At 43.0% G+C, this 27,110-nt stretch overlaps 1 protein-coding gene across 1 annotated transcript in view; it reads right to left on the bottom strand.

Moving 5' to 3' along the window:
* Nucleotides 1-412: 412 nt before the first annotated feature.
* Nucleotides 413-27,110, bottom strand: part of LANCL2 (LanC like glutathione S-transferase 2) — a 55,873-nt gene continuing 29,175 nt past the window's right edge. The window contains exons 3-9 of the mRNA XM_047695201.1: nt 22,032-22,239; nt 21,015-21,162; nt 19,609-19,755; nt 15,534-15,716; nt 7,758-7,934; nt 7,404-7,476; nt 413-3,083 (exon numbers count right to left, since the gene is read on the bottom strand). Coding sequence (XP_047551157.1) covers nt 2,980-3,083; nt 7,404-7,476; nt 7,758-7,934; nt 15,534-15,716; nt 19,609-19,755; nt 21,015-21,162; nt 22,032-22,239 — 1,040 coding nt within the window. The 3' untranslated portion in view covers nt 413-2,979. The remainder of the gene's footprint in view (nt 3,084-7,403; nt 7,477-7,757; nt 7,935-15,533; nt 15,717-19,608; nt 19,756-21,014; nt 21,163-22,031; nt 22,240-27,110) is intronic.

Here is a 27,110-nt window from a genome sequence, read left to right as displayed (position 1 = left end):
AGTCAGAGTATGACCATTGGGTGCAAAATTGTGTGGGTCTGTTGGAAACCTACCTGTCCTCCATTCTATTGCTAATCCTGGGCAAGGCTGTCAGCTTTCTCACTTGTAAAACAGGCATAACAGTGTCCGCCTCCAGCAGCGTTGTCACCATTTGTCACCATTAAGGACAGTGAGTGCAGTGAGATGCTCTTACCATCATTGTCCAGCTTTCATGGAGCCTTGGGATAAAAAACAGAACGCATGTGTAGACACCGTCCGTTACTGTTCAGCTGAATTATTCAGTAAATTGTGATGTGGGCCACTGCCACATGTGCAAGTTGAAGAGTGAAATCTTCAGAACGGTGACCAATACTCCTAGCCAACCCCACTGTCACATGCAGACAGAGGTTGGAACAAATGAAGAGCCCACAAGTCATCATCACAAAACTGTCTTTACTAACAAAACCAAAGAACCCCACACACGTTTTGTGGCCATCAGCTTTTCTTTCAAATTTTAAAATGGTATTGTGCATACACATAGTTTTTTTAAATTTAGACACATCTTGGAGATCACAAACAAATCAAGAGATCACTGGGAGATGTTCTGAGATCTGAATTCAAACACTTAGAACCGCTGAACTGACTTCCGGAAGTCCTCTGTTCCTTGAAGTGGGTGCCCTTTCGAGTCTGCCTTCAGGGACCGATCCGGGATCTGTCCCTTCGGCAGCAGCTACGTGACAGGTGCCAGGAAGGGGGATGATGCAGTCCGAGAACCGCACAGCTGTTACCACCCGGTGGGTAAGCAGGAAGGTGTCAACCCAGCTGACTAAAGAAGGAAAACCCATAAATAAAAGCTCCATTTATTCCATAAATATTTTGTCTTTCCCTCAGTACACCAGTCGGAAAGAAGCCTAACACTGACTTCTCATACGTGGGGAGATGCCAGGGGAAGTGAGTCACCCTTGCTGTTTCCGGTCTGGAGACATGCGCCCCGAATCAGGGCTTCCACCTGTTCCCCCTCGCTGAGGCAGGATGGGCTGCGGGTGTCTGGGGGCAACCCATGGGCGGTCCCACTGGCTTCCCCTGAAGAATTAAGTTTGGGCAAAGCTTTTAGCAGAAGCCTCGAGGCAGGCAACACCTCCTAAGCTCTCCTGTGTGGTTTGGAGGAGGCGGGCAGGGAGGGAGCGAGCAGGGCTGTTGGGCTCGGCCGTGTCATCAGGGGAGCTCTCCTGCCAAACCGTCTCCCTCAACGGGTTCAGGACCGCAGAGCCTGACTAGGAATGGGGCGCTTGTCTGCTCGAGAAGCACTGGGCGGGCCCCGGAAGTTGGTTACACTATAACCATGAGAATTTATACCCAGGGAAGCATCAACCTAACTTGAGAGAGGATGGTCACGACTTAGAAACAATGTCTGCAATGAAGGGATCCATGAGGCTTCATTTAGAAAATGAAGGTCACAAGCTAGGAGGCCACAGCCCCGCAAATAAAGGGTCAGCAACATCCTACGAACTGCATATGCCTGAAGATTTGTCTTCCACGTTGATATTCTTGCTCATTCTTTATGAAAGAAGAGGGAACCAGGGCTGACGAGTGATTAGACAGACCCTTACAGGCAAGGAGCAGACCAGCGGAGAAGCCTGTCTAGGCTTTTATGACCCATGCCTCAGCTCCCAGGAGGACAAGTACATGGAAAGTCCTAGGCCACTGGTATGGTGATGACAAAACTCTTCTAAAAACTGAATCTAAAAGAAGTATTGAGAATATGCTAATCAAAATTAATGCCCCCCCCCTTTTTTTAGATAAAACAGGTCAGATAATACCACAATTTTCTTGGTTAGATTATGTTTCCCATATGTATAAATGCAGAGTCGTCCTTTTTCACTTAATATATTTCATCAAATGTGAGATTTCAATCACCCAAAAGTAGGCCAAAAAATGACTATATTCCTCCCAAATTTATACTGCAGTAACTTACCAAATTTTGAAGTAAGCTTAATTGCAAGGACAAGGAAACAGATGAGTATCTGCTTATCACCATCTGGAACTGTATCCACTGAACTTATAATAGGTTACGATGTTGATAAAATTGAGGTGTCGTCTGTTTTAATAATGTAAACCAAATCTAGAACGGCCAGTTCTTAGTCACTCCTACTTGATTTACATTATGCTCATGAAAAGGCTTCCCTTGACTGTTTTCTGGGATCACGAAGTCCACTGCCCAGGGCACTGGCCGCTTTGGACAGGGTTGAAAGGAGCCTCTGGAACTCCACACCGGCGCCCGGAGCTTCTGCTGAGAACAGGGAGCCCCAGTAGAGCTGCCGTGCGTGCCCTCTGGCTTCTTAAAAACACTAAGGCTGAACACAGAACACAAGGGGGGAGCATTCAGCTAGCTTGTACAAAGGCTCAACCCCCACCCCCAACCATTCCAGCAACCCCCACCCGCAATCTGTCCTGTTAATTTCAGTCTTCGGACCAGTCTCCCCTCATGCTTGTCTGAAAGGTACTCACAGAAAGTGCTGACAAAGTATCACTAGGATATCACCTCAGAGAAGCTTTCTGATCTGTAAGAGGGACACCACCTGACCATTCCTGCTTGTCAACACAGAAGACACCTCCCTTGAAATACTATGTACAGAGAAGTGGCTGCCACCGTCCTCTCGCGCGCGGTTGGCTCCGGGCTCGCGGAAAGAACAGGGCTTCCTGTCTGGAGCAACTTACACCTACACACAACACACACCAAGAAACATGCAAATGCTACAGAAGGCCTGATGTGAAGAATTCGTATTTTACACCGGGGAGGGGAACACTGTTACAAAACGCTGATGGGATGGTTTCTGTCATTCATGCTCTAACTTGAGGGTCTCTGCAACAAAGGGGGCCCGTGGAGGTGTTTGCTTCTCTCTCTCTCCTTTTCTTGCCTTCTTCAGGATTCATAGTTGGTTCTGTGGCAGGCACTAAGCAATCTGGCTTTTGGTCCAAACGGGTGTCTTAGTAGTCTCTCTACATCTTTGTGTTCCTCTGCGAAGGGGCAAGTTCAAATGCCGGAAACCGGGAGGTCTCTGGTGCCAGGATGTCGGAGAGGAAGTGAATCGCGCCGGCCATGCCTGCAACGTACAATGTGGGTCCCTTTATTAGAGGCCATTAGGGAGTGTCTGAAACCAAGTGACCTTTAATCATTTCCTTTGCCAGGGGCTATGGGGATGATGGAAAAGGTGCTGAGGACTTTATCAATGACTTCATAAAAAAAAAAAAAAAAAAAAAAACAACCCAAATACAAAACAAAGAAATCCTTACATTAGCACCCAGCAGATACCACCAGTTTTCTTCTTCTTCTTTTTTTTTTTTAATTGGGTTCTGGGCTTTAATCTTGTATCTTGAAACTTTAGGATGATCTCACGGAATGGCTTCCTACAAAGCTACGGTGCTTCTATGGTGCAATTTCAACTATAAAACTTCCTCTCTCAGAGCTTTATTCTTAGTCCAAACAAAAGGTTGAATTTTTTTTTTTTTAATCTCCTTTAAGTTTTAGGAATGCCACTTTAATTTTTAAAACTTTAAATTTTAACATTAGCTTCAGGTGTACCACTGAGGGAGTCAATACTTCTATACATGACTCCGCGCCCATCCTGGGTCCTCTTCATCCCCTTCCCGTGTCCAGCCCCCGCCCTGCCCACCTCCCCTCTGGTAACCTTCAGTTTCTTCTCTGTAGTTAAGAGTCTGTTTCTTGGTTTGTCTTTTTTCCCCTTTGTTTTGTGTCTTAAATTCCACATATGAGTGAAATCATACGGTATCTTTCTCTGACGGATTTGGTTTGCTTTGGGAAGTGGTACATTTGACCTTCTCCATCTATGGCAGTATGGCAAGATTTCACTTTTTTTTTTTTAAATTCTATTTATTTATTTGACACAGACAGAGAGAGATCAGAGGTAGGCATAGAGGCAGGCAGAGAAAGAGGGAGAAGAAGGCTCCCTGCTGAGCAGGGAGCCCGATGCAGGACTTGATCCCAGGACCCTGAGACCATGTCCTGAGCCGAAGGCAGAGGCTTAACCCACTGAGCCACCCGGACGCCCCAATTTCCTTCTTTTTTTGCGGTTAAATATTCCATATTCTCTCTCTCTCTCTCTCTCACACACACACACACACACACAAATGCCACTTTGAAATGAACTTTGTTTTCAGGCGCCTGGGTGGCTCAGTGGGTTAAGCATCTGACTTCAGCTCAGGTCATAATCTCAGGGTCCTGGGATTGAACCCAGTGTTAAGCTCGGTGCTCATGGGAGAGTCTCCTTGTCTCTGCCCCTCCTCTTGCTCCTGCTCTCTCAAATAAACAAAATCTTAAAAAAAATAAAATGAACTTTGTTTTCATCAAAATCACTGCAAATCATTGTGGTCTGTACCAAGATCGGGTTTTAAATTGATCTACAGGAGGGTGGGCAAGGTAGTCTGCTAGCTGGCTGGCCCCAGCCTCTAGGCCTTATTAAACTATTAAACAGGGGCGCCTGGGTGGCTCAGTGGGTTAAAGCCTCTGCCTTTGGCTCAGGTCATGATCAAAGAGTCCTGGGATTGAGCCCCACATCGGGCTCTCTGCTTAGCGGGGAGCCTTCTTCCCCTCTCTCTCTGCCTGCCTCTCTGCCTACTTGTGATCTCTATCAAATAAATAAATAAAATCTTAAAAAAAAAAAAAAGAATAAAGTATTAAACAAACTGAACTTAAGTTTTAAAACTACCCCTGCCCAAATCTCTACTCCAAGGTTTCACTGGAGAATTCTACCAAACATTTAACACCAATTAATACATTATCTGTCCCAGAAAACAGAAGAGCAAAGGATAGTTCTCATTACCATTTATTAGGTTGGTATTACTTTGATACCAAAACAGACAAAGATAGTACAACAAAGGAAAACTCTAGGCCAAATTCCTCATGAATATAGACGCAAAAGTCCTCAGCAAAATATTAGCAAATACAACTCTTCAATCAGAACATTTCCTCCCCTACTGGATCAAAAGCTTTCCTTTTGATGTAAAATTCATATGCAACAAAACACACAAGTCCTCAGCGGACTCCTCTGAGTTCCGACAAATGCATACACCCATGTAAACCAAACTCTTATCAAGATATATAGGGAACCCTTCCATCACCTGCCCCGGAAGTTCCAGGCTGTCCCTCTCTTGCCCTCGAGGCTGCCATCGCCAGCAGGGATTAGCTTCGCCTGTTTCAGAATGTCCTTTGAAAGGAATCCCACAGTGAAAGGAATCACACAGCCTATTCTGTGTGGCTTCTTTCCTCGATGATTTTGCAATTCATTCATATTTTGTGTCTGTCTTTCGCTGTTTTCCTACATTTTGGTTGTTCTCACACTAAACCTGTAAGTTTTTGTTTGAAGAAAGGGTTTCAGTAGCCCAAGAAATCTGAAAATCTCTGACTTATTAGAACCCATTAGGAAAAGATGATGACCCTTGACACCCTAGAGTGTCAATGACCTTTGTTTTCTTGTTTGATGGGGCGGGGCAGCAGACTCACGGAGTCGCGGCAGGGTGCCGGGGAAAGCTCCAGAAGGGGTTACAGGTGTCAGCGACCCTTTCGGCCTAGTCGCCTCCACAAAGGCACTAGAACTACTCTCCACCCACCGCGCAAGGATCTACTTCGAGCCGACTGCCGGCACCTGTGAGGCACCAGGAGCAGATGAGTCTAACTTCCCAGCCTTTGGGAAGTGGTACATTTGACCTAGTCGGGCTTTGGAGCTGCCGTTAATAAACTTGAATGAACTCCACTGAGAGTTCAGGTATTAACTCTGTTAAAGCTGATGCAAAAATGCTGCATTTTTATGATGTAAAAGACTGAAATTTTTTTCTGAGAATTATTTTTTTCATTATGATGGCTTTGAATATTAAAAGGATATTATTCTGCATAAGACAATAGCAAGTGCTCTGTTTTCTTATATTTCTAATATATGATTAAAAAATATAACCAAGAGCAGAAACAGAATAGGGCCAACCACCACAGACAATTCAGACATCAGAAGGGAAACAGAGGGTCACTAGCTTTACACACATCAACCTGACACACACCAGCTTCACAGCACAGGTGAAATAGAGCAACATCTCAGAAACACAAACTACGGAAACTTACCAGAAATGAAACTGGTAACTTGATACTATTGACACTGTTGATAAATTGATAAACTATTAAACAAACTGAACTTATAGTTTTAAAACTATCCCCTGCCCAAATCTCTACTCTAAGGTTTCACTGGAGAATTCTACCAAACATTTAACACCAATTAATATATTATCTGTCCCAAAAAACAGAAGAGCAAAGGATACCGTTTATTGGGTGGGTATTACTTTAATACCAAAAGCAGACAAAGATAGTAAAACAAGGGAAAACTCTAGGCCAAATTCCTCATGAATACAGATGCAAAAGTCCTCAGCAAAATATTAGCAAACACACTTCAGCAATATGTAAGACCAAGTGAGGTGTACCTCAGAGATGCAAGGCTGGCTTAAAATTTGAAAATCAACCAATGTAATCCACAATGTTAATAAATTTAAAAGAAAAAAAAAACTATGTCAACTGATGCAGAAAAAAGCATTTGACAAAATTCAACACCATCTATTGTTTGGTTTTTAAAAAAATAGTCAATCATTTATTCCTTCTGAAGTTTACTTTGGACTTAGTATAAAATGAAGCCCTAAAGTAATTAAAAGTTATCAACAATTTATCCTAATACCATTTAGCCTTTGCCCTTTGATTTCTGTGGCTAGCATTACAAATTATCTAATTCTCCCTTTCTCTCCCTCTCTCTCTCTCTCTCACACACACACACACAGAATACAAATACAAAAAATGTATGAGTCCTCTCTGTAGGGTTTCTATTTTGTTTTCCTGAATTATATTCTACACATGGTTCTTTGTAACAGACTTATTGTGTTTGTTCATTTCCTGTTTTTGCTTGTTTTTCAGAACTTTCTTCAGTATGCTATCATTTTTCCAATTACTAATACTTTCAAATTACTAAGATCAATTATTTATACTTGTTTATATACCTGAAATAATTAAACACATTTAAGTAACCAGTTTCCTGTGAATAGATCAGTATTATATAACACTGTTACAGACAATATGCAGAGGAGTAAACTTATTTCTTCTATTACTGAGCAGCAAACATTCTATCTTGTCTGCAGGTATTTTCCACCAAAGATTGAGAAATATCTGAAGGACACTCACGGGTACATGAATTAGGTAAGGCAGAGAGACTCAATATAACTTTCAGCAATAAACTACATTGTTCACAGTTATTTCATGGCTGTGGAGTTAACACTCGAGTTAGGAGCCAATGTAATAGAGCCAGTGCAGAGAGAGGCAGAAGCACCAAACTCACTCACCCACATATTTAAACCTGGCGTTTCCCGCTCGCTCTTACCTTCAAAGAGAGAATAGGGCCGGTCGGGAATGCGGCACCCGTGTGCTCCATAGTCTAGACACCACTCGGCAAACTACGAGGAAACATATTTAAGAGCAGAGATTTCACTCGGTGAAAAGGCAGCAAGTAAGACACCGCGTGAATTCACCAAGAACTCAAGGAAGAAGATTCTCGGGCAACAGAGATCGGTCAACATGGCCCAGCTTGGCCCGGGGTGTGGTGTGGGATGGGCAGGAGAAACAGGGGAGACCACAGAGTTGCAAGAAACGGGCTAAGAGAAGGGGAGAAGCTGTATTTTTGGATTTTGTGCAGGCTCCGGAGTATTCAAAGGCTGTCTGAATAAAGGCTCCTTACTTTGCAAGCTCGGTAGAGGTACTTTTTATCCTGCGTGAGATGGTAGAGGGACAGGAACGAGTAGCCATTGCCGGCGGTCCCGTGGCAGATCCCGTAGCCCTTCCGAAGCAAACCTCGCTGCCAGATGACGTCACTGCACTCCATGGCGTCCTTCAAGTACTTCTCCTCCTTAAAGACCTGGGCCATGAAAAGGCAAAGCGGTGTTAAAAAGATGTTTCTAATTTCCCGTTCTGCTTAGTCGACGACACATTAGGAAACCTGACACGGCTCTGGGGGTAGAGCAAACGCCATGAGTAGCACCACGTACCGAGCCTCACAGTCTTAATCCACCCAAAGTCTCCTCCCCTAGTCCTCCTGGTTCATGGCTTTGCAGAAGTAAAATGAGTGGTTTGTATGGAAAGAGACAAATGAGCTCAGCAAGGACAAAAGCCCGGCGGGAGGGAGCTGTCTGTGCCTCCTCCAATTCCCTGTTACATTTTCTTCTCTTTCTCCCCACATTTCATTTATTTTGTTTCTCTAGTCCTACCCTCAGAACCTGTCGTCCGCATCTCCCCCTGCTTAGCTCAGTCCATGCATGCATAAATGAATTAGAGGCAAAAGCGTCATCAGAGACGCTCTCCTTGTGGGGAGCAAACAGGATTCATCTACCTGTGACTGATTAGCAGCGACCTCAAAAAAAACGAGATGAACGATGTGAATCCGTGTCTGCAGAGGGTCGAAGGGGAAGGAGAGAGACATTTGCATTTCACTCACTTTTCCTCATGTGGGATCTATTCACCAGGGTCAGAAGTAAGACTCCGACTCCTGAGAGCAGCTGAGGGGTGAGCTCTGGGGTCACACTGCCCTCCGTCGGAATCTCAGCTCTGTCACCTTTTTAAACTGTGTGGCCCGGCCCTGGACAAGTCGCTCAACCTCTTATGTCTCAGTTTTCCCAGCTATGAAAGGATATAAGGTCTTCATCTCAGTGGCCTGTTATGAGTATTAATGACACCAAATCAATCAAATGGGGGAAAAGAAGTCTTTTCAATAAACAATGTAGGGACATTCAGACATCCTGATGCTTAAAAAAAAAGACTCTCTTCTGTCACATATACAAACCTAATATGCGAAATATACATGTAATATATAAAACTTAAGATAGCTCATAGTTCCAAATCTCAATCTGTGCAGGCAGGGAAGAATGCTATCTATATAACCTGGGGCTAAGTAAAATCGGTGACCATTAAAAAAGTGAAAACTGGGGCGCCTGGGTGGCTCAGTGGGTTAAAGCCTCCGCCTTTGGCTCAGGTCATGATCCCAGGGTCCTGGGATCAAGCCCCGCATCGGGCTCTCTGCTTGGCGGGGAGCCTGCTTCCCTCTCTCTCTCTGCCTGCCTCTCTGCCTACCTGTGATCTCTGTCAAATAAATAAATAAAATCTTAAAAAAAAAAAAAACAACAACTCACTGAAGTAGGGTCAGGAGGTTAGAAGGAAGACCTGCCACTCTACTCAATTCCAGGAAGACTTGTCAATTACAGACCCCAACAGAAGAGGAAACAGGAAAGAGGAAAGCATCATCAGTTTTAGGCCCCAACAGGAGATCACTGCGTCTCCTACAAGAAATTGACTAGCCCTGCAACTCAGCCAATGAGAAACCGCCATGACCCTGAACTCCTGCTTTTGTCCAGTGGACTTACATTCGAAACAACCTCTCCCCCCTTCCTCCTCCTTCTCCATAAAATAATGTTCATTTCCTTTGTTTGTTGGACTTGCCTATGGTTCTGTTATAGCTTACATATCCCAAAATGTAATTCTCCACTATTCTTGAATAGGCCCATTTTGCTGGTAAAATAATTGACTGTTTTATTTTTTAGGTTAACAATTTCTTAGACAAGATACAGAGAGAAATTACCATAAAAAACTTGAAAACACAGAGACTTTATCAGAATTAAAAACTCTATTCATCAAAAGATACCACAAACATTATGATCAGGCAACTACAAAATTATTTCTAAAACATCTGTCTGACAAGGACTTGTAACCAGAGCGTATAAAGAATCCTTACAACTCAATAACAAGATAAAAGAAAGAATAAAACAACGTGGATAAAAGGAATGCACAGACATTCAACAAAGGAAGATATATAAATGAGCCAGGATCACGGGCAAAATTGCTATCCATTAAAAACTACAATGCGGGCACCTGGGTGGCTCAGTCGGTTAAGCCTCTGCCTTCAGCTCAGGTCATGATCCCAGGGTCTTGGGATCAAGCCCAGCTCAATGGGGAGCCTGCATCTCCCTCTCCCACTCTCCTGCTTGTGTTCCCTCTCTCTCTGTCCCTCTCTCTCCATCAAATAAATAAATAAAATCTTAAAAAAAAAAAAAAAACTACAATGAAATATCTGCCCGAATGTAAATAAAAAGCCTTTTAATACCAGGTGTTGCCAGATATGTGAACTCTCTTACGTTGTCGATGGAACGTAAAAGGAACGAGATTCTTTGTGAAAAGGTCTGGCAGTTTCTTACAGTTACTCTGATCCAGCGATTCAACTCCTAGGTGTTGGCCCCAAAGGAATGAAGACGCGCATCTACAAAAAGACCCGTACAAGAATGTTCAGGGCAGCTTATGCGTAAAAGAGTAAAAAACTAGAAACTGGAAAACAAATGGATGAAGTGTGGTAGATTTATGTAAGTGATGCTTAAACTTAGGAAGGTCTCCCAATCTTGAGGAAGAAGGAAAGAAAGTGCAATTTGAAGGGATCTCTACAGCTCATTCTGACGGGCACCCCAAGACAGTCCATGTTTCAAATAATCAACTTGCAAATGAGCTTCTGGAGCACTGTTTACATGAAAGCATGTTTGATGTATGCTCAGCAGCCGGCCATCAGAGAGCATTTCTAATACGGCTCTGATGTGGGGTTTCCAGCAGAGGGACGTAGGTAGGAGTGGGGAAGGCGGGATAGTTTCATACTTCACAGAATCAAGAGAATATTAATCTCACTGTGGTATGACTTAACATGGTTTTCCTGGGCAGCATATTCGTAAATACCTTTCCAAGTACAATTTTCATTGGACCGATGTGAGCATTTGTGGATAGTGGCGGAATCCACACGAATGCTAACACCGGAGGGCCCATCTGTGTAGTTAGAAGGTAGAATTTGTTACCATCGTCTACAATCTACTGTCAGATAATCAAGAACTGCTCAGCGAAACAGCTGAGGGTCCAGAAATGTAATCTGCTAGAAAATCATCTGCAATTCCTATAATTCCTAATATAGCATAGAATATTATTAAAACCCTGACTTTTTTTTTTTTTTTAAAGATTTTATTTATCTGACAGACAGAGATCACAAGCAGGCAGAGAGGCAGGCAGAGAGAGAGAGAGAGGAGGAAGCAGGCTCCCTGCAGAGCGGAGAGCCCGATGCGGGACTCGATCCCAGGACCCTGAGATCATGACCTGAGCCGAAGGCAGCGGCTTAACCCACTGAGCCACCCAGGCGCCCCAAAACCCTGACATTTTTTAAGGATCATCTAGAATACTACATAATTTCAAATTAACAATATGTGTTCATACAAAGTAGAGGACACCCAACTACACACATGATTAGCAATTCTGAGAAGAGAAAACAAATTAAGTGAAACTAGATTCAGTTTATAGTTTGATCTGTGGAGGATATTAATATTTTTTTCAAATACCTGAAAACCATATGCTTCCATAAGTGTTCCTGAAGAACTTACGGGTTCACATGCCAGCAAGAGAAAATAGTGAAAACTTATATAATGTAAGCAATTCCTAATTCTGAGACCGCTTCAGCGAATGCAGATGCTCTGAATCTGAGTTAACAATAACACGAGAGAAAAGGGAGCCTCGAGCTGACTTTCTTCCTCGCCTTTCTCGTGTTTGAGAGTCTTGATGGAAATGGACAAAATCAAGTTTTAATGGGATCTTCGTGTCTTTGCTCTACGCTTAAGAGAAGAGAGAACTTTCTGTTTCAGAGTAAGCAAGGCAGGACCAGACATTCAAATGATAGTCTGAGCCGAAGCCAGACAGGAAGCAGGGGCTCTGGGACATCTGTGGCATTGCTCCCCGTGTGACCAGCAATGCTAGAAGCAGATGGCAGGGACAGGCAACAGCACCAGGAGAAATGGGCCTCCTCAGGATGATGGCCCCGCTGGATGTCGGGGCTCCTGATGACCTGCTTACCATTGGCTCGGGTGGGGACGGGGGAGACCCCCAGAAGCAAAAGGTTCCACTTTTTATCAAAGTCATACATCTGTTTTGAATATCAAAGAGTCCTTGTTTGTTCACAATACACTCATTAGGGTTGAACAATTCTAAAATTGTAGACTTATCTCTGTGTCACTGAAGTTCCAACAGTCTCTCTAAAGCTCTAAAAAAGGGAGGCAACGATTTGAACAGAATTTTATTTTAATTTAAAGACTGAGGTCGTGTTAAGATGAATCATTAAGTTCTTATTTCCAAAGAGTATATTTCACTGTGCTTTTTTTTATCATAACTTCTGAGTTATTTTCTTAAATGCTCATACCTGACTTAAAAAAAAAAAAAAGATTTTATTTATTTATTTGATAGACAGAGACCACAAGTAGTCAGAGAGGCAGTCAGAGAGAGAGGAGGAAGCAGGCTCCCTGCCCAGCAGAGAGGCCGATGCAGGGCTCGATCTCAGGACCCTGAGACCATGACCTGAGCCGAAGGCAGAGGATTTAACCCACTGAGCCACCCAGGCACCCCATACCTGACTTTTATATTTGAATATTTTACGTATTACTGTTGTAGGAGGACTAAAAAATTCAGAAAAATTAGCCAATATCATGAACAATTCCCACAATTTTTCTAAATTATTATGGTTAGCCACAAAGGGAAAATAAAATTGATTTGGGGACTAGTTCTTTTGTTATTTCCAGGTAGAAATATGAATTCTGCTTCACTGATTCTATCTATTAAAACTAAAGAGTTTAGGGGCACCTGGGTGGCTCAGTGGGTTAAGCCTCTGCCTTCGGCTCAGGTCATGGTCTCAGAGTCCTGGGATTGAGCCCCACATCGGGCTCTCTGCTCAGTGGGGAGCCTGCTGCCTCCTCTCTCTCTCTCTGCCTGCCTCTCTGCCTACTTGTGATCTGTCAAATAAATAAATAAAAATCTTAAAAAAAAAAAAGTTTATGCCAAAACACTAATCAATTATTATGGTTACTATTATATACCTTGATATATAAACAACCTCCAACATCAAATATTACAAATAAAGATGCATTAAAAAGATAAAATTACAGAAGAAGTACTGCTTACAATGCAATTACAAAATGGGCAGAGGACCTGACTAGACATTTTTGCAAAGAAGACATGCAGATGGCCAACAGACAATGAAAAGATATTCAACGTCACTAATCAACAGGGAAGTACAAATCAAAATCATAATGAGGTATCATCTCACACTGTCGGAATGGCTAAAATAAAAAAGACAAGAAATCACAAGTGTTGGAGAAGATAGGGAGAAAAAGAAACCCTGGTGCACTATTGATGGCAATGTAAATTGGTTCGGCCACTGTGGAAAACACTATGGAGGTCCCTCAAAAATTTAAAACTAGAGATAACATATGATCCATTAATTCTACTACTGGGTATTTGACCAAAGAGAACAAAAACACTAATTCAAAAATATTATGCCCCTCTGTTTACTGCAGTATTATTTATAATAGCTAAGATATGGAAGCAACCTGGATGTACACTGATAGACAAATGGATAAGATGTGTGTGTGTGTGTGTGTGTGTGTGTGTGCGTGTGTCTATTACTCAGCCATAAAAAAGGAGGAGATCATGCCATTTGGTACAACATGGATGGACCAAGAGGGTATGATGCTAAGTGAAATAAATCAGACTGAGAAAGGCAAATACCATGAGATTTCACTCACGTGGAATCTAAAAAAGAAAAGTGAATAAACAAACAAAAAGCAGACTCATACCTGTAAATACAGAGAACAAACTTGTGGGTGTGCGGGGGATCGGCAAAATGGGTGAAGGGGAGTGGGAGCTAACAGGCTTCCAATGGTGGAATGCGTGCGTCACACGAATAAAAGGCGCAGCATAGGGAATAGAGTCAATGACACTGTAATAGCAGTGTGACAGATGGCAGCTACACTTGTGAGCAGAGCATAATGTAGAAAATTGTGACATCACTATGTTGTACGAAGTAATACAACTCTGTGTGTCAACTACATTCAAAGAAAAAAAAATTAAGATTTTATTTATTTATTTTAGAGAGAGAGTCTGAGGGGGAGTGGGGCAGAGGGCAAGGGGGAAGCAGACTCGCCGCTGAGCAGGGAGCCTGATGTGGGGCTGGATCCCAGGACTTCGGGATCATGACCTGAGCCAAAGGCTGATGCTTAACTGTTGACTGAGCCACCCAGGCGCTCTCAAATAAGAAATTTAAAAAATAAAATAAAATGTGGTACAGTCTCCTAAAAAACTTGCTTGAAACATTTTTTTCTTTAAATGTGAATTATTTTTCCAAGAAATGCTAAAGAACTTAAAAATATTGCAGGATACAGTAAGCTGTTTGTAATTTCAACTTCTATTTTTTTTTTAAAGATTTTATTTATTTATTTGACAGAGAGAGATCACAAGTAGATGGAAAGGCAGGCAGAGAGAGAGAGAGAGAGAGAGGGAAGCAGGCTCCCAGGACCCTGGGATCATGACCTGAGCGGAAGGCAGAGGCTTTAACCCACTGAGCCACCCAGGCACCCCAATGTGTGTGTGTTTTAACAGGGATTATGTTCATGTGTGAAAGAAAGCCTGGGTGGCTGCAGAGTAAGGATTTCCATTCTGCGTGCGAATATCCAAGAAGGCAGTCGGCACTATTATAACCAAATGCTTTTTTGTTGGACTTCACATCATTTTATTTTCTTGCTTGAATAAGCTTCTTCCTGGACGATGATGCTTATTTGGGGCCCTTTAAATTAGACCTTAAAATTGCTATAAAATTATTCATAAGGGAAGAGTGTGATGTTCAAAGTTTTACACATATGGGGTATTACAAAAAAATAGGCAGTACCTTTACTGATTAATTCTGGTAGTCTCAAGATAGTATTTGGGCACAATATTAGGAATACATTTGATTTCTCTCCTGGACTAAGAATTAACCTTGTAAGTTGAAAGCAAACAATGCTGCCTTTTTTTTTTTTTTTAAGTTGTCTTTAAGTGTGTCTTCATAGTATTTTATTACATAGAAGTTGAAATTACAGGGGCACCTGGGTGGCTCAGTGGGTTGGGCCGCTGCCTTCGGCTCAGGTCATGATCTCAGAGTCCTGGGATCGAGTCCTGCATCGGGCTCTCTGCTCAGCAGGGAGCCTGCTTCTCCCTCTCTCTGCCTGCCTCTCTGCCTACTTGTGATCTCTGTCTGTCAAATAAATAAATAAAATCTTTAAAAAAAAAAACAACACACACACATACGCACTGGGGAGGGTATGTGCTATGGTGAGTGCTGTGAAGTGTGTAAACCTGGCGATTCACAGACCTGTACCCCTGGGGCTAATAATACATTATAAGTTTATAAAAAAATTAAAAAATTAAAAAAACACACACAAAAAAACACACACACATGCACTCACAGCTCCAACTGCTGGGGCAAGATAAAGTGAAATAGGGAGACTTAATTTTGTAAAAACATCAGTTCTGAAGGGTTTTTCGTTTGCAATCAAATGTGCTGGCCAAAACCAGACTGAAAGCCTGGCGGAGGAAAGCGGATCTCCAGACATCCAATGCATGTGACACGAATGGCGACACTGACCTGGTAGGCCTGCATGAGCATGTGGATGACCCCGGGGGCACCGTGGCACCAGTGGACCAAGCGATCTGTTTCATTGCTCAGCGATGATGGGTAGTTCCCTGAGCGGAATCTTTTGTGGCGCACATAATCGATACTAGGTTTCACCATTTCTGTCAGGGTTTCTTGGTCCACTTTTGCTGCTGGCTTTAAACAGAGGAAAACAAAACATTTATTTTTTCCTTACTTTTTTTTTAAGCCTTTGTACTGTAGCTAATATAGCAAAGCCTCAAGGCCTCAATTACCTGGAATACCGAGAAGCATAAAAAGCTCAAATTAATTCAATTATCTGGTTATTTAAGACTTGGGGGGGGGGCGCCTGGGTGGCTCAGTGGGTTAAGCCGCTGCCTTCAGCTCAGGTCATGATCTCGGGGTCCTGGGATCGAGCCCCGCATCGGGCTTTCTGCTCGGCAGGGAGCCTGCTTCCTCCTGTCTCTCTGCCTGCCTCTCTGCCTGCCTGTGATCTCTCTCTGTCAAATAAATAAATAAAATCTTTAAAAAAAAAAAAAAAAAAAGACTTGCGGGGGACCTTTCTTTAGTTCAATTTGTCTTGATGTCGAAGCCGAAGTCTGAAGGCCGTCTGCTGGAGAAGTCCCTCTTGCGCAGGGCAGGCCTTTGACTGACTGAATGAGGCCCACCCACATTATGGAAACGGCTTACTAAAAGTGCAAGCATCCGTGGGAGTGCTGGCAATTATGATTCCATCTCCAGCCCCCCATCTTGTTCCTGTTCGCTGTGACCTCTCCTGCGGCTACGTGCTCCGGGCCCCTGGGAGACTGACACACGTACCTTAGAAATGGCGGCCAAGGCAGGGACTGGGGGAGGCTTGTTTTGGCCTCTCATGAATCTGAGGTAACACAGTCTTACCCTTTCCTGATGCACAGACGGGGGCCCCAAGATCTCCGTAAAGGGTAGCTGTCAGTTAGGTGCCTGCAAGCCCTTTGAGGGGTGTGCAAACCTTCTGACCTCACTACAGTGCCCTCTGCACGTCCCCTCCGTCTACAAAATCTATGGTCTAAGGTCTGGTCTTCCTGGAGAATAACTAGGCAGCTGCTGTGGACCGTCCTCTGCTGCCCAACCCCCCCGTCAGAAAGTCACCCTGAATAAAACTCTGTAGACTCTGTGGAGTGGCCTGCTTCATTTTCTGGTCTCCAAGTGTCTTCTCAGTAAGGGGATACTTTACTATCCTTCCGCACCTTCCAACGCCGTTTAAATGTAAATCTCACCCAAAATGTCCTCACAGAAACATCCAGAAAAATGTCTGACCAGCTACCTGGGCATTGTGGCCCAGCCAAGTTAGTAGAGACTAAGAACCATCTCAGCCAGCTAACATTTCTAACGGGGACTCTGAAACTCCAACATCAGGCAACCTTTCATCTGAGCCGTTCCTCCAATAACAAAATACAACAACAGCCCAACTTCAATCCCCGTGGGGGCAGGGAGGGCTGCCCAGAACCCGGTGGACATGCAGGCCTGCCCCTGTGTTCGGTTCTATGCTTCACTTCAACTGTCTCACACTGGCCTTTCTGAAGCTGCAGGATCTTGTTCAGTTGCTCCAGACCCTTCCATCTCCAGCAGGAGTCAGGGGAGGAACAGTCGGTTTGCGGGGCCACCTCGCTGATGGAGATCCAGTGGCTCCGTGTGAATATTTTCAAAGCTGCCCTCCTGCACCCACACATCCCCTGTATGCACAGGCGTACGGCTCTGCCTCCTCCAGCAACGGTACTTCCAGTCCCCGGGGCCCGGGTGCTGCTACGCAGACGCGCTGGCTTCCGGGGCATCTTCCTCTGACCCCACGCATGATCCGCCTCTGTCCCATCTGGTCCCCCACCGCTCTTTCCTCTACTCTCAGTCTACGTACATGTACTCTGGGGCTCCAGAGTGTCTCCTCGTCTCATCAAGGAAGTTGGGTTTCTGTTTTTTTTTTTTTTGTTTTTTGTCTGTTTTGAGATCGTTTTCAAGAGGAGAAATGTCTTTATTCTGCCATCCTGAAAGCGAGTTTAAGTCACATTTTCAAAGTTTTCGTGCGGCCTCTTCTGAGAGCCTTCCCAATGAAACCACACAGCAGAACCTACGGCACTGCGCAGTCCCCCCGCTGCTCCGCGGAGTGGCGTTAAGTGCCCGGCTGGGTGGACAGGTGCGACCTGGCTCCGGCTCGGAAGCTGGTATAGCACACTGAGGCCTGTGATTGCTACAAGAAAACTGACATCGATTTCTATACAGAATCCTGCCTAAAGTGTATTCTCACGTTCTTCACTTTAAAGCAGATAAAGGGGACAACTTTGTGACTTGCGTTTCTCTCAAGGAAGCCCCTGATATCTAACAAAATTAACGTAAACATCTACATCTAAACTTTAAGGTTATGTCTTATTGGTGTGGTTTTCATAGGGTTCCGTTCCCCTAAGGGCATCATTTAAAAAGAAAGTTTCGGGGCGCCTGGGTGGCTCAGTGGGTTAAGCCGCTGCCTTCGGCTCAGGTCATGATCCCAGGTCCTGGGTTTGAGCCCCACATCGGGCTTTCTGCTCAGCGGGAAGCCTGCTTCCTCCTCTCTCTCTCTGCCTGCCTCTCTGCCTACTTGTGATTTCTCTCTGTCAAATAAATAAATAAAATCTTTAAAAAAAATAAAAATAAAAATAAAAAGAAAGTTTCAGGGGTGCCTGGGTGGCTCAGTGGGTTAAGCCTCTGCCTTCAGCTCAGGTCATGATCTCAGGGTCCTCGGATCAAGCCCCGCATCGGGCTCTTTACTCAGCAGGGAGCCTGCTTCCCTCTCTCTCTGTCTGCCTCTCTGCCTACTTGTGATCTCTCTCTCTCAAATAAATAAAATAAAATCTTAAAAAAAAAAAAGTTTCAAAGGCTAGTGTTAACACATTTTCTGCGGAAAAAGAAAATATACACAAACTACCAGTGTTCCAAACTAATAATGCTATTTTTAAATGAGCTCTGGAAACCTAGTTACTTGAAAACATGTCTGCACCATAAAGAAAATTCATAAACTGGGATATGTACGTTTTGCTTCCTACAACAATAAACAAAGAGAACTAATTACCAGAAAAGGGGGTTTTCGTCCCATGTAGATATGGATTTCCTTTAGCAGTAGAGTAGGTTTAAAAAAAGGAATTTGAAGTAAAAAATTTCTCGCTTTTAGTTAAAAAGTTTTAATCCAAATGCTAATCCATGTTCCTTGACTTACTAGCTATGTGATTTTGAGCATTAATGAACTACTCTGTTATGGGTGTGGTAAAGAAAGGCTTAATTAAAAAAAAAAAAAAAGAAAGAAAAGGCTGTGTACAGAGCAGGGAGGGGAACCAGAGGCCCAGAGGCTGAAGCAGGGTGAAGCGGTGTGCGGGGGGTTCTCCGCCTGCCTGACGCAGCGGTGACCGCTCCAGACGGCAGGCACGACTGAGAGACGAGATCATAACCACGACTAACCAGTTACAGGTTTAGAACAGGTATAGAACACAGCTGGTAGCAAGTTGGGGTGTATGAACATGAAAAAGTCTCTGCCTCCGTCAGGATCCTGGAGACCCTTTCTGCTCCCTGAGGGTTCCCCTCTGTTCAGAGTCACTACTGCAGTGTGCAGAAGGACGCGGACAGAGGAGGAATGTGGGCAACAGACTCGACTCAGCACAAAACCGCGTGGAGAAGGTGCTCTCGGCACCTCGCTGCCTGGGGGCCACGGAGCAGAGCTTAGGTTTCCATGATTCAAGGGAGGATCCTTCTTTTCTATCAGCCTGCTTGACTTACACTAAAATTTCCGTCCCCATTTACTCTTCGGCTAAATAGTTCTTTTCTTTTTTTTTTTCTTTTTTAAAGATTTATTTATTTGAGAGACAGAGATAGCGAGAAGACAGCATGGGTTGGGGGTGGGGTAGCAGGCTCCTCGCTGAGCAGGGAGCCCGATGTGGGGCTCGATCCCAGGACCCCGGGATCATGACCTGAGCTGAAGGCTGACACCCAACCGACTGAGCTACCAGGCGCCCCACGGCCAGATATTTTATACCATGGCCCCTGACTAGTATTTCCAAGTGCTCTCACCTACCTGCATTAACATGTAGTAGATCCCGGTCATGCCGTGGGCCGCCCCCACGTACTGCTTCCGATGCCACTGATACAGCAGCGGGCAGCGCTCAGCCTTCCTTTCTTCCCTTGACAGAGTCTTGCCGGAGTCAATGATAGCACTGACCACCTAGGAGATAAGGCGACAGTGTTAGTCTAGAAAACTTACATAGATCCTGCTTTCATCTCCTCGACACTAACAACTCTCTATTGATCACTTAATCTAAAAATCTACAAGCGGTCAGCAGTCACGACTGTTACCTTTAGTTCATAATAAATATGGGCAGAGAGAAATCAGAAGACAATCTCAGGACAGAAAAAGAAATGAGGAAGTCAAACCACAAGACTGAAAGTTCTTGGGATGAACAGTTTACTAGAATCTAGTAAAACTTCCTATAAAAACTCTTACTTAGTTGCCTCGTAACTGCAATGTTTCCTCAAAGGACTGGCACTACGTCTTCTAGGAAAGGCTGGAGGGATTAGCCTTATTTATGGAAAGGCTAATGAAATGAGGTCTCTTGTGGCCTGCAGAGTTTAGTTAAATCAAAAGAAGAGCCTGTCTGTAGTGACTATGTAGCAAAGGCACAAAATGTTCCCTCCTCTCCTTTCTTCCTTCATACTTTCGGTAACAGTGCTCCAGGTTCTAGCTGGGTGTCTGGTCTATACAGACACAGTCCTTTGACTATTTCTGGAAGTAGGAAGTGAGCAGAAGTGTAGCAGACAACTTCTGGATCGTGGCCTTAAAAAAGAAGCTTCTTATCTTCTACTTCCTCCCCTGCCTTGAGCCGAGGGGTGCTTGATTAGCTTTGGGCAGGCAGGCAAGGGCATGGCCCTAGGATATGGTAGGATACAAGAGAAGAACCCAGATCCGGAGCCATATTTGCCGGGACTGCCTACGAGTTCGGATGCATTAGGAAAGAGAAATAAACATCCTGTCTTTCTGAAGCTGCTGCTGTTTGGTTCTTTTTTTTTTTTTTTTTCTTTTTTTAAAGAGTTTATTTATTTATTTGAGAGAGAGAGAGATCACAAGTAGGCAGAGAGGCAGGCAGAAAGAGGGAAACAGGCTCCCCGCTGAGCAGAGAGCCTGATGCGGGACTCGATCCCAGGACCCTGAGATCATGACCTGTGCCAAAGGCAGCGGCTTAACCCACTGAGCCACCCAGGTGCCCTGCTGTTTGTGCTAGTAAAGACAGGTGAATTAACAGGCCCAAGAAGAGGACAGATTTAAAAAAAAAAAATTCCGAGAAAGGAGAATAAAGGAGCTACATATTGCTTTTACGAGATGCCTTAAGAAATGACTCCTACCTAGAAGCAGCGTCCAGCCCCTCATGGTAGGTTGGGACGGTAGAGAGGACAGGGCGCCCACGGTTGACGCCAACCCCACAGTACCTCTTTAATAGCTGACTCACACACGGTGCCTGGACCGATCTCCGTGTTCAGGTAGAGTAAGGCGTACAGGTACCCCGCCCGTCCGTAGAGCAGCTCGTCGGGGAGGTCTGAATCCCGGCACACGATGGTCCTCTGAAGCTGCAAAAGTCTACCCACCGAGAACACTCCGTTTTCCCGGGGAAGGGTGGAAACACCTCTTCCGGAAACTGTTAGGAACCCTATCGCTGCAGAAGGTTCCTGTTATTTATTTTTCATTTAAAACTGATTTTAAGGGATGCAAACAAATGGAACCCAAACAACAAAAACTTCTCCACTACACTCATCTCCCTCTCAGATATCACAGTAATGACAACATACCTTTCCGTTCAAAGCATCTACCTTGATACTAGCCTAAGCCATGTGAGAGATGATATTCAATTTTGAAATCAGGATTAGAAGAAGGTGATTTAAAATTTAAGAGAAAATAGTACTAAATAAATAAATAAAAGGGAAAAAGAAGAAAATAGTACTAAAATGTAGTCAATGCTTGGGAATTAGCTTGACTCAGTCTATCATTCAACAGACATCAACAGATACTCCACCAGGCACCAGGGGAGCCAGGCCTGACTTCTATCTCTTCAAAAACAGAATATAAACCAGAGGGGCAATAAAAGGTTTACACTGACTGTTCCAAAACAACTGGACCTAAAAATAACTTAGTTATGATAGTAGATCTAAGGCACATAAGCTAATTTTTGTGCAATGAAGGCAACCAAAAATTATTTATGAAAAGGATCAAAGTAACATGAAGAAACATGTTTATTTCTCCCAAAATTAAGGCAGAAGCAAGCTTGATAGAAAGGAGGCACATGATCTTATCATCACGCTCAAGGTTAATATGCAAACCTCTTTACTTCTTGGAAAGACCTGCTGGCAACAGCAGATGAATTAAAAAAGAATTTTCTTTTTGAATGTCTTCCTACAGGAAGACCTTGATCTGAGAAGTTGGAGTAAAGACTTCCAGTTTTAAAGACTCACTTTGTGATGCATTCCTGGGACTCGCAATCACTTTTGAGTTTATGATACACCACAGCTCCTACAGCAAGGGGTCCAGCATCCCCACAGAGGAAAGTGACCCTGCGGCCATTCAGGTTCCGAAGGGTTCTCTTTACGTAGTCCAGGGATCGGAGAAGGTAGGTCTGGTCACAGGTGACCCGGTACAACTGCAGGTACAAAAGGGCTATGCCTGGAAAATTCCCCCGGCCCCAAAGAAAAGCATTATTACCTTCCAGACATTATTTTGTGATCACCTGAAAAACTTACACAAACCCTCTGTTTCTGAAGGAGCATCAGCAAACTAATTACATCTGGTACATCTTTTAAAAACAGAAAGAAAAAACCTCTCAGGGTAGAAAAACCTAAACCGAGTTTAAATCCCTTCTTTTGCTAAGTGCTGTTAGAGTGATTCAGTACCTCCTAGACAAGGTAAAACGTAAGACTGCCCACACATTCCCATTTTCCGTACATTCATTTCAAGATTTTACTCCTTCTCTGTATTTTGAGCTAACTGGATCCTTTCCTTTCTACTTCTCATATTATCACTCTCTCCTATCTTACCCCAAATTAAATCATAACTTTCTAAATTTTACAGCCCTACCAGGCTCCCCACCAAGCAGGACCCGGTGCTGGGTTTAATCCCAGGACCCTTTCTAAAAAATTAGAAAACTTTTCTATTTCTCACAATTTTTCAATTGTCTTTAGTGACCCAGCTATCCAAATGACCAACCGACCAGTGAGTCAACTCACCGTTTGTGGAATAAGCCATATGATGCAGAGTAAGGTAACTAAAGGAATACGCAACCTTCCTATCTTAAAAATTTTATGTATTTATTATTTAGGGAGAGAGCAGACTATGAGCTGAGCATGAGCCACGCGTGGGGGCTCCATCTCACAACCCTGAGGTCACAACCTGAGCTGAAACCAAGAGTCGGATGCTTAACCGACTGAGCCCCCAGGTCCCCCGTCACCTTCCTATTTTAAAGGACAAATCCAGACACTTAAGTAAACCAGAGAGGGGTCGTCTTCTGGAAATCTCCAGAGGATGACCTATATAGCTTCTGGAAGAAGCCTGCTATTATTCCTGGCCTCCAGTCACTATGACAGCTAAGTTTAAAAAAAAGGATCCATATAAATATATGCTTAATAAAATATGTTCTGGAGAAAGTACTGAAGGAAATGATAGGATGGTGAAAAGGACAAAGAGAACATTTATTCATGTTAGGTTGGGATTCTCTCCTATTATGTTCTTTGTCTAACATCCTACTCTCACTTCTGTTAGTTTTCATTTTGCTTTTTATTTTACTTTGTTGTGATCGTTTCACTTGAGTGTAACTGGCATGCGACATTCCAGCAGTCTCCGGTGCATCACATGGCGTGGTTTACCAGCTGTGTTCTGCTGTATGTTTTGCTTTTTAAATTTCTCTAAATAGGTAGTTTCTTTTTTCTTTAATTATCCATTTCGGAGTATCCTACTTCACTTTCAGATGCTTAACAGCTCTCTCTACATGTATTTGAAAAGTCCTTTTCTCATTATCTATTTCTTGAAAGTTGTTAAGTTAGATATAAAAGTACCGTATTTGTAAGCCTTAAAAAGTGTCCTATAGGGGCGCCTGGGTGGCTCGGTGGGTTAAAGCCTCTGCCTTCTGCTTGGGTCATGGTCCTGGGGTCCTGGGATCGAGCCCCGCATCGGGCTCTCTGCTCAGCAGGGAACCTGCTTCCCCCTCTCTCTGCCTGCCTCTCTGCCTACTTGTGATCTCTGTCAAATAAATAAATAAAATCTTTAAAAAAAAAGTGTCCTGTATTTAAGCTGTTTCTGTATTCAAGAAATTGAAATTATAAACATAAAGAAAGCAAGCTAAAAGTGAAGTACCTACAAATTTCAAACATATTTATTATAAAAGGTTTACAAATAAGTACTTCACGATTGACTCAGAAATCCTTAAAAAAGAGAATGATAATGTGGTCAGCCTGCGAACATTAAAACCTATAGTTATAGATGTATTCAAAACTTAAATGTTGTAACTAATTAATTAATTTATTTTAGAGAGGGGGAGGGGCCGAGGGAGACAGAGAATCTCAAGCAGGCTCCACGTCCAGACAGGGTCCAATGTGGGGCTCAGTCTCGCAACCCTGAGTTCATGACCGGAGCAGAGAGGGAGAGGGAGAAGCAGGCTCCCCACCAAGCAGGAAGCCCATTGCGGGGTTCAAACCCAGGACCCTGTTACCATGACCCGAGCAAAGGCAGATGCTTAATGAAATGAGTCACCAGGCACCCCGAGTTGTGTAAATTCTTGACATATATTGGATACTATCCTTTTATCAGATAAGTCATTTGCAAACTTCTCCCATTCAGTACATTGTGTTTTGGTTTTGTTGACTGTTTCCTTTGTTGTGTAGAAGCTTTTTATTTTCATGTAGTCCCACAGAAAGAGTAGCACTGGGATATCCTGTTCTTTGAAAGAAACTGTCTCTTTTAATTAGCTCATTATTCGTTTTCTCCTAGTTTTACTAAGGCGCAAGTGACAAAATTGTACATGTAAGTGTACAACAGAGTGCTCTGATATACTTAGGCATTGTGAAAATATAACCGCAATCAGGTTAACAAACCCATTACCTCACATGCCACTTATTTAATGTGTGTGATGAAAACACATCTTCTCTCTTAGCAAATTACAAGTATACAGTGCACTGTTATGAACTACAGTCACAATGTTGTACACTGGAGCTAAGGAACTAGTGTACCTTGTAACTGAAGGTTTCGTACTCTTTGACCGCCATCGCTTCTTTTTCCCATCCCACAACCCCTGGTAATCACTGTTCAACTCTGTTTCCATGACTTCAAGGTTTGTTTGTTTTTAAGAATTCGTGTATATGTGAGATCATGGTTCTATCTGGTTTATTTCACTTAGCATAATGTCCTCTAGGACCATCCATGTTGTCACCAATGACAGGATTTTGTTCTTTCTCGTGGTTGAATAATGTCTCATTACATCCACACAGATGTAGGTACAGGTACAGATGTACGTGTACATGTAAATACAGACAGAAATAGATAAAAATACCACAACTTCTTTATCCATTCAATCATCGGCGGATACGAAGGTTGATTCCATATTTTGGTTGTTATGAATAATGCAATAAACATAGGGGTGCATGTATCTTTTCGAATTAAGTTTTCTCCCTTTGGAAAAATACCCAGAAGTAGAATTGCTGGATCACCTGGTAGTACTATTTTAAATTCTTTACGTGTACTTTCCCACCAAAAGTATACTACGGCTCCCCTTTCTCCACATCCTTGTCATCATTTTTCATCTCTTCTATTTTTTTTTTAAGATTTTATTTATTTATTTGAGAGAGAGACAGTGAGAGAGAGCATGAGCGAGGAGAAGGTCAGAGGGAGAAGCAGACTCCCCATGGAGCTGGGAGCCCGATGCGGGACTCGATCCCGGGACTCCAGGATCACGACCTGAGCCGAAGGCAGTCGTCCAACCAACTGAGCCACCCAGGCGTCCCTCATCTCTTCTATTTTTAACAAGAGCCATCTTAACAGGTATGAGGTGATATCTCATCATGGTCTTGATTTGCATTTCTTGGTAATTAGTGAACATTTTTTCAGGAATGTGTCAGCCATTTGCATGCGGTTCTTTGGAAAATATCCACTTAGGTCCCTGGCCCATTTTTTAAACTGGATTATTATTTTTATCATTTTTACTATTGAGCTGTGTAAGTTTCTTACACACTTTGGATACTGACCCTTTAGCATAAATATGGTTTGCAAATATTTTCTCCCATTCTCCCAAAAGAAAATTACCTTTTCTGTTAATTGCTTCCCTTGCTGTGCAGAACTTTTTAGTTTGACATGGTTCCCCTTGTTTATTTTTTCTTTTGTTGCCTAAGCTTTGGGTATCATATAAAAATAATCATTGCCAAGATTTGAGTCAAGGAGCACCTAAGTATTCGCCTAAGAGTTTCATGGTTTCAGGCATTACATTTAAAGTCCTTAATCCATTCTGAGGTAATTTTTGAGAGTGGTATGAGATAGCGGTCCTGTTTCATTGTTTTGCACATGACTCTCCAGTTTCCCCAATATGATTTATTGAAGAGATGATTTTCTTCTCCACTGTGTGTCCTTGTTGCCTTTGTCAAGGATATTAACCATTTATGCTGGGTTTATTTCTGGGCTCTCTATTCTGTCCCTCTCAGCTATGTGTCTGTTTTCATGACAGTACCACATTGTTCTGATTACTATACCTCTGCAATATATTCCAAATTCAGAAGTGTGATGCCTCCAGCTCTGTTCTTTCTCAAGACTATTACTGCTATTTTGGTTGTTTTATAGTTCCATGCAAATTTTAGGATTTTTGTTTTCTGATTTCTGTGAAAATACCATAAAATTTAATAGAAATTATATTATCTATAGATTTCTTTGGGTGATATGAATATTTTAACAATATTAATACTTCTGATCCATGACAATGGGATATTTTATCTACATCTTCTTCAATTCTTTTATCAATGTCTTACAGTTTACAGCACAAAGGTCTTTCACCTCCTTGATTAAATTTATTCCTAAGGATTTTTCTTTGATACTATGATAAATGGAATTGTTTTCTTAGTTTCATTCTCCAAGTTTCCTGCTAGTCTATGGAAACACAACTGATTTTTGTATATTAATTTTGTACTGAATTTGTTCATCATTTTTAACAATTTTTTGGCAGGACCCTTAAGGTTTTCTCCATGCAAGATCATGCTATCTGCAAACAGAAACAATTTCACTTTTTCTCTCTGACTTGGACAGCTTTTATTCCTTTTTCTTGCCTAACCGCTCTGGGTACATGTATATATTCATTTCCTCTTGATGAACTAACTCCTTTATCATTACATAGCAACCGTCTTTGTCTCTTGTTAGAAGTTTTTGAAGTTGAAGTATATTTTCTCTGTCATAAGTATATCCAACCCGGCTCTATTTTGGTTTTCATTTGCATCAAATGTTATTTTTTCCGTCTCTTCACTTCCAGCTCTTCCACTTTCCGCAGTCCACTAGAGCTGACATGAGTG

Source organism: Lutra lutra, chromosome 11 (genome assembly GCF_902655055.1).
Source record: "Lutra lutra chromosome 11, mLutLut1.2, whole genome shotgun sequence".
Taxonomy (NCBI): domain Eukaryota; kingdom Metazoa; phylum Chordata; class Mammalia; order Carnivora; family Mustelidae; genus Lutra; species Lutra lutra.
This window is presented reverse-complemented; position numbering and strand designations above follow the sequence as displayed.